The sequence below is a fragment of the Apis dorsata genome, unplaced genomic scaffold, assembly GCF_000469605.1.
Source record: "Apis dorsata unplaced genomic scaffold, Apis dorsata 1.3 scaffold_209, whole genome shotgun sequence".
Taxonomy (NCBI): Eukaryota; Metazoa; Arthropoda; class Insecta; order Hymenoptera; family Apidae; genus Apis; species Apis dorsata.
The window spans coordinates 100,523-108,644 of record NW_006263493.1 but is presented as its reverse complement, the minus strand read 5'-3'; the positions used below and the strand labels follow the sequence as shown (position 1 = coordinate 108,644).

At 47.9% G+C, this 8,122-nt stretch overlaps 1 protein-coding gene and 1 long non-coding RNA gene across 2 annotated transcripts in view; both read left to right on the top strand.

Annotated features, from left to right (window-relative positions):
- LOC116185545 overlaps positions 1-4,347 on the top strand; it is a 20,677-nt gene extending 16,330 nt beyond the window's left edge. The window contains exon 3 of the long non-coding RNA XR_004150389.1: positions 2,941-4,347. This is a non-coding gene — a long non-coding RNA (uncharacterized LOC116185545). The remainder of the gene's footprint in view (positions 1-2,940) is intronic.
- Positions 4,348-4,880: 533 nt separating this feature from the next.
- LOC102680434 overlaps positions 4,881-8,122 on the top strand; it is a 20,045-nt gene continuing 16,803 nt past the window's right edge. Inside the window, 2 exon segments of the mRNA XM_031510151.1 lie at positions 4,881-5,344; positions 5,509-5,739. Coding sequence (XP_031366011.1) covers positions 5,035-5,344; positions 5,509-5,739 — 541 coding nt within the window. The 5' untranslated portion in view covers positions 4,881-5,034.

The window sequence follows — 8,122 nt, the reverse complement described above, 5'->3', positions numbered from 1 at the left end:
GTGGTGGACACGGCCGCGTGGAGCGCGAGTGGAATCGCGTCAAATTCGCCGGGAGTTGGATACAATGGATTGGTGGAAGAAGTGAACAGTAGTAGGTGGTGGACGGTAGGTGGTTGGAACGAGGGGGGTTGGTCGATCCGCCGAGTCTTCCTCCGATCGAGATCGATCCCCGCGATGTTTCGGTATCGGTTATCGTTTGCCTCTTTTTTTTCGTGTCCCCCTCTTCCTTCCCCCCCCTCCACCTCCTCTCCCCTCTCTCCATCTCTCTTCTTCGACGGTGCGAATTTTCGTCTTCCATTCCTTCCTTCGAACTTTTTTTCCCTCCTCCTTTCTCTCTCTCTCTCTCGCTCTCGTTCTCGCTTCTCGCCCCTTCTCTCTTTTTTCGGTGGACGACGATTTTTTGTTTCCATTTTTTCGGGAAGCAAAGTGGGGGTGGGGGACGCGAGCACCAATTATTTCTTGCCAGGCAGCGCGGGAACAACGAGCGGCGTTGATCTAATTGGTCGCCAGTAGGTAATTGTTCGGTGTCGATAATTGGGCCAATTAATTTGTACGGAAAAGTGCGTCGATAATCGTCCAGCATTCACCGCCGCGATACCGATTATGTGGACCGTGTCGGATGCGGGTTATGGAATATCGTTATTGTCAAAAGGCCGAGAGCACGTGAAACGGAAAAAAAAAAAAAAAAAAAAAAAAAAAGGAAAAAAAAGGGAAAAAAAGAGGGGGGAGGGGAGGGGAAAAATAGAAATAAAAGGGAAGTGAGAGGGAATCATAGAAATGAGGAGGAACGGTCGACGGGACAGGTGTGAAACTCCGGTCGAAACTCGGCGGACACCGGTCACGTAATCGAATATATTTTTCTTTTAATTGAAAAATATTGTCGCTTGGCCGTTTCGGCTGGTAATTTTATGGAGACAGGATTTAATTACACGAAATCACGTCGAATCGAACGATATAATTAAATACCTGTTTTTTGTGAAAAATCGACGCGGGCTCGAGCGGGAGCTCTACCATTTACATCGAAAATATTTGAAATCTGCTCAATATCCCTGCCTCGATCGTCGCTTCGCGCACATCCCGTGTATCTTAGATTCCTCCTCTTTTCCACGATTCCATCTCGGAAGGGATGCGCTCGATTCGAAAATTCCTCGGAACGCGACGATTCACTCTTTGGAACAAGTTTTTCTCTTCGTTTTCCCTCCCTGACGACGAACGCGCAAACAATTCGAGAACAACCTTTCCACCTTTGGGAATTTAAAAAGATCCGTATCCTTCCTTATCCGTTATCGTTAATTTTCAATTTTACCGTGTCGTTGGAAAAAACATATATATATATATATATTTATAAACGCGTTCTCGTCCTCGACCCTCGTTACTCGACCAAATGACGATCGCGAAATTATTGCACGGATCTCTCACGGTTCGCCGTGTTTCGAAAACGGCGATGAAAAGTGAGAGAGAGTGAGAGAGGGAAAGAGAGCGAGGAAGAAAGAAAGAAAGAAAGAAAAAAGAGACGACGCATCGGCCGAGGGTCGTGAAACGTATGACGAAATGCATCTTGGGAACTCGACAATTTAGGGACGCGGAGGCGTTGCATTGTTACCCATAGGGGTGTGGAATTGTATGGGGTGCTCCCGTTCAGGGATTCTCGTAACTTGCTCAACAGATCCGTCATGATCGATAGTCTTCTGGCGTCGGTCGAACGCGATGCCATTCGCGTGGCCCGTACTTTAATTTCCAGTGGTGAGATTGCTCCGTATCGTTCTGTCCATACCGATATTCCCACTCCTCCGTCCTTTCTCCAACCATCTCAAAACCTTCGTTCTTTCGAACGCAATTGATTAAAAAAGGAGGAGAAGAATCGTCATTTCTTTTAAAATGTATCGTAGAATACGCTTTCCACGCTTCTTTCTTTCTTTTTTTTCCGTTTCCATCAAAATTTCATCGCAACGCAACTTTCTTTCTTACCCTTTGTAAAATAAATTCTCGAACTCGTTTGCTCGAATCATTTTCGATTCGTTCGCGTAGCAATAACGATAATCGCGACCACTCGAAGGAGGAATCGCACCCTCGCAATCTGGAAAGATTCGTTTCTAGATCCGTATGCGTTTTTCGTGCGCACCATTCCGGCATTCGTATGATGGCGACATTAAGACAAAGTATTCCCCTCTCTCTCTCTCTCTCTCTCTCTCTCTCTCTTTCCACCCCGTCCAACCCTCCATCCCGTCTTCGTTGCTCGGGCCTGCACCCTCGAACAGCCCCCAAGCATCGCGCAATTCCCCCCCGTGCTTCCTCGGTGCTAAACGCAACTACACGAGGGACCTTTCTGCCGTCTTTGTTTTCCCTTTCTTCCCAGTGTCGTTTTGCAGGCTGGCGAGGGGAGGTCGTTGAACGACGGAAGCGGGAAAGGAAGCTCGACGAGGAAACGGCCGGGGAAAAAAAAAGAGAAAAGGACAATCGAAGAAGTGTCGGCGTCGAAGGAAGGCGAAAGAGGCGAGAAGAGCAACCTGCTCGTTATCGGTGTACCGGGCCGACCGCAACGCGGAAAACGATCCCAGCAACCGTGCAGTAATTACACACCGAACACAACCTTTCCTTTTATTTTCTCTCCTCTCCTTTTCGCCCACCTCGAAACCGCGGTTGGGAATCGCGGTGTGGTGTTTTCGTTTTAAANCCTCCCTCGTGCCCCCGTTCCTCGACCCACGGGACTTCCTCTTCCTTGGTTCGCGAGTGAGAGGAGGAGGAGGAGGAGGGTCATCGAGATCATCAGTGTCGAGTCGGGAGACTTGTCGTTTGGTGGACGAGGTTCGAGGCGAGGAACTATCCAAGATGATCCAGTGTTAAAGAATTGCATCGTTCGAAAATCATGAATCGTTTCAACGAGAATCGTAGCGAGAGGAGAGATCGGCGTCGATGCGACTCGATGGATCCCGGCGGAAGTTTCGATAGCAACGCGACTAATTCGTGACTGATCGGTATCGTTTGTTAACGCGATTGTCGGGAGATAAATCGAATCGATGCGAGGAGAGGAAGCGAGGGGGAAAAAAGAAATTCTCTCGCGTCTCTCGTCAAAAGGAATTCTTCTTCTTCTTCTTCTTCTTCTTCTTCTCCTTCTTCTTCTTCCTCTTCTTGTTGTTCTCTCCTTTCTCGGGGCAAAGGACATTCCTCCGTTCCGATTGTACGCGAGAGAAGAGAGGAAGTGAGGAGAGGGAAGGAGGGAGGAGAGGAGAGGGAAGAGGGAGAAAAAAAGAGAGACAACGGGTGTGTTGTCATCGGGTAGTCGCGATCAGCAGGAGTATATAGCATCAGGATCGTGGAAGAGGGTGCAGCAGGAGAGAGAGATTTTTCCCCACCGCTTGGAAAAACCAACCCCCACCACTCCCGCTTAGTACGGGCAGGCGGCGGTGGCGGCGGCGTGGAAGAGAGGCACGGAGGGGTAGGTTAGCCAGGGTGGTCTCGGTGGTGGCTGGGGGCGGCAGCCTCAAAAATACACCGCAACCACACCGCGCGGCTCCACCGCAGAAGCCGCCATCTTCCACCGCCGAACCGAAACGAGACCGCGCGAGTTAAACACCCTATCCTACTTCCCCGTAGTGGAAGTTGCCGCTGCCACCCGCCCAAGTATCAGCCACGAAGAAGTGTCTCTCGCCTTCTCGCCCCGTGCTCGATCGCTGACAACCAAAAGGAAACCCCGATAATTTCGAATTTCGCTCTTAGTCCGCGCGCCACTCCGTCCATCCGACTCGTCGTCGTCGTCGTCATCGTCGTCGTCGTCGTCGTCGCAAGAAAAGAAGTTTCGCTTCGACCTCGCTCCGTCTCGAGCCGAAAGGGGATCGAGAAAGATCGTCTTCTTTTTTTTTTTTTTTTTTATTGGAGATCGTCGGTGAATAAATCGGGAAGAGATTTAGAGAGAAGAGATCGAGAGCAACGGAACCTTGGGATTTTTCGATTTTTCGATTCGATAATCTTTTTTGTGACGATTGGAAGAGAAAGAGAAGCAAGTGCGCGGTGGACATGGACGTATCATTGGCAAACAAAAACGGGTGACGAACGGTTCAATCTTTAAATTAAACGACGAGGATAAAAGTGGATCGATGGTGGTGAACTATACGCGGAGAGAGAAAGGAAGAGAGAGGAAGAGAGAGAGTTTGGATACTTGGGAAGAATAATGTGCGTATGTGAGATTTGTGTTGCGGCTTGTGGGGCTGGCTTGGAGGATCCCGAGTACAGAGTTAACACCTGTTAGATGGTCGGGCAGAAGTGCTGATGTGCGACAGGAACGTGGAGTAATTTCGATCGACCGCGGGACATTGGAGGGAGGGAGAGGGAGAGAGAGAGAGAGAGAGAAAGAGAGAAAGAGAGAGATAGAGAGATTTCCAAGTGGTGCATCGTTTTACTAATTTCGCGGGGATAGTGGAGCGGTTTGACGTCGTGGTGGTTCCGTCGAAACGAAGTCGCGGAGCGGAGAGCGTGCATCCGATCAAAGAAACGAGGAAACGAAGGGGGGGGGCCACGCGACGACCCCACGTCGATTCCAATAAAACGAATTTTCTCCGCGACTTGGCAATCCCCGAGACGAGAGGAAAGAAGAATTTGCAAACGGATGCTCTTACCTCGGCCCCGTCGCGGGGATAATGAAATAAGGATCAAAGAGATCCCAGAGCCACGCGGGGCCGGCCAGAAATCACCGGGGATCTCCTCCTCCCCTCCCCTCTTTAACCGATCCTCCAGTTGTTCCGTAATGATCATCTTTATCGATCCACTTTATTAGTTCGATCTTTTTTTACACGTTTGCTTCTTTGGATGGACGAGATTCTTTGAACGGAACAGATTAAAAAGAAAAAAAAGAAAAACACAAGGATAATAAGAGTAAGATAAATTTTAAATTTAAGTGGCGGCAGATGGAACGATAAAAAAGGATCGGTTGGTTGATGACGGTGGGATTGGGGAGAAAAAAAAATTGAGTCGAATCGTTCGACGCTCATCGTCGAGGAGGGAAATCTTGGCGGAAAAGAGTCCGATGATCCCGTTCTCATGACGAATCCTTTACGAGATGCACGCCCCGAGGATCGGCCTCTAGGCTTGGACTATCCTGACCCGAGATTGCTGCGAAACGGTCATCAAGAGCATCAGGGGAACACCACGCATCAGATCGGTGCAGCGAGAATCAGACGGACCAGGACCTCGTCCACGAGGAGAAGAATGCATTTGGCGAACGAGGTTCCCCCGCAAGGATCCACCGGTGGTAACAATCTTCCGGATTATGCCCTCACCGCGGACCTGCTCACCGAGAGAACTCTCGACGGTCTCTTCGCCGAGCATCCGGGAGAACTCGTGCGAACAGGTAAGAGAACAATCGGGTGGAAACGATTTTTAATTTCTCCTCCCCTTTTCGCGCGATGTTCGTAGACCAAAATAAAAAAAAGAAACGTGCACTTTGTAAGGAAAAAAAAAAAAAAAAAAAAAAGAAAAGAATTCACCGATTAATTCGGTAACGGTGGCGAACAGGCTCTCCTCACGTGGTCTGCACGGTATTACCGGCGCATTGGAGGTCAAACAAGACGCTTCCGGTAGCGTTCAAGGTGGTAGCCTTGGGCGAGGTCGGTGACGGGACCTTGGTGACAGTGCGTGCAGGAAACGACGAGAATTGCTGCGCGGAATTGAGAAATTCCACCGCGGTGATGAAGAATCAAGTGGCCAAGTTCAACGATCTTAGGTTCGTCGGTAGAAGCGGTAGAGGTAAGACATTGCAATTTTCCATATCACCGTATAACTATATATTCTCTCGGTCTTCGACCAAAGAGATCGAAAAGCAGAATTTTCGAAAAAAGAAAAATCTATCAATCTATCACAAGCCTTCGTTCGCCTTCTCTTGCTCCCCCTTAAAGAATCACTCGTGATTCCTTAAACCAGGCAGACGATTAAGTGGGGGAGAAGGAAGAACGATTGAAAAAATTCGATCACTCGTACCCGTACCGATCCCGAGCTGGAAGGAAGGCGTTTCTGGAAGGCGTCTTAAATCATTCAGCAGTCGGTACATTAAGGCGGTGGGCCAACTGATGGCCTCGTTTTTCCTCGGACGCGAGGCGAAAAGAGGCAGCTGGCCCCTTCGTTCCATCCTCATTTTTAATTCATCCTGCAAACACGGTGTCGTCGTCGTAGTCTCTCTCTTTCCCTCCCTCCCTCTCTCTCTCTCTCTCTCTCTCTCTCTCTTCGTGACTCCGTCTCGATATCTCGACCGGTATATTAGTCGCGAAGATTTTTTTTTTTAATTCCCGCCTCCGCGTGTCAATAATTCACCGTTCCTTCGAGGACAAAGTGAGAGGTAGAAAAGAAGAGAGAGAGAGAAAAAAGGAAAATCGGGGGGGTTCTAGGTCGGGGTTGAATAATGCGGCCTAATAATCGCTGGCATTANAACTCTTAATGCAAACGGTGTCGCGATTCGGGCAGGATCGAGTCAGGGTGGAAGAAGCAAGTTGCTCACCCTGCGCCCTTCTTCCATTCTCCCCCTTCGAATCTGGCCCGTTTTTTTCCGACCGAGAGGGTGGCCGAGGATCCAGAGAGATACGAGTAACGAGGCGTCCTTTAATTCCTTTAATTCGACCGACTGGCAACGACTTGTCCCTTTTCTTCTTCTTCTTCTTCTTCTTCTTCTTCTTTTCATCGCGAGCAACTTTCACAAGAGAGCAGCAGTCACGAGCTGCTAGGTGGTTAACGAGGGGGCTGGTCGACTTGTTTATGGCAAATTGGAAAAGGAAATTGCGGGGTCTATCATCTCTCTTTCGTTCACACGCGCAAACTTTCTTCTTAAACGGTGTTTTAAATGCTTTTCTTTTTTTTTATCGATCATCATACCTGTCATTGATACGTAAATAAATTTCGAATATTTTCCTCGACTTCTCTGGGAGCGAAAGATTTCACATTGCTCGCGATCGACTCGCGATTCGTAAAAATGCCTCTCTCCTTAGATCTTAGACTCTTAGAGTTCTTTTTTTTTCACAGAATCGAAGAATCGGCTAAGAGTGAATTTTTCTGAAGTTACGCAATTTTTTTCGAAGATTAAACAAACAAGTTTGAACGAAAAGAAAAAAAAAAAGAACACTGCAAGATTCGAAATTATCCCGAAAAATAGCGAATCATCTCTTAAAAGGAATTTCTCGCCTTCCTTCTCTCGATCCTGTTGCCGCGAGAAGAAGGAACGAACGTGGCGAATTTTCACCATTTTTTCGCGAAACTCGTCGGACGAGAAGGATATCGCGGATATATATATATAGGATATATATAGTATATATATGTATATATATACTATATATATATATATAGGAGATGACAGAATAGGACGGGTAGAGCGAGAGAGCGAGAGAGTGGCAAAGGGGTGGCAGGGGGTGGCTGGGAGTAGAGTGGTTGGCTGTAAGCGGCTTTGGTTTCCATGGCAGTAAGCCCTCATTACTGTATTACGGGCAGCCCCTAACTACCAGCCGAACGCAACGATTTGCTTCTAAAACCTCTATGAGAGTGACGGATCATGCAAGATTGTTTTCCGCGTGTCCGGAAAATTCCGATCCTCCGATCCGTTTCGAAATATTTCCTCCTCCAGACGAATCCCCATCTTCCCCGCCCTTGCGAAATTGCGAAATTTCCCTTCGAGTTTTCCAAGATTTTTATATACCTACCGATACCCGGTTTATCGTGCCAATTATTTTCACGAGAAATTAATCGATCTAATTCCTCGAGAATGTCGGGATTCTCGATAATACTTCTGCCCCGAATCGAATAAAATAATTCGTATTTCGATCATCGAGAATCATCGGAGTGTCATTCATTTCTAATGTATTCGTTATCGAGAGTATTTTGGAGAAGGGCGACGAATATCGAAATAGCAAATACGTGTCTAGATTTGTATATATTTTGAAGGAATCGATACCTAAAATACCGATAAAGGTAGCAGGAAGTCAAGGGGGTAGGGGGAGGAAAAAAGCAAACGTCGGATTTTTTCAACATTAACAACCTCTCGACTCTCGACGAACGTTACGAAGCAATTTTTCAATTAACGTGTGCGAGAATCTTTTCTACGCCGTTTAAACCGTAAAAACGGTGGTTGCGAGCCGTGGTTGCACGGACA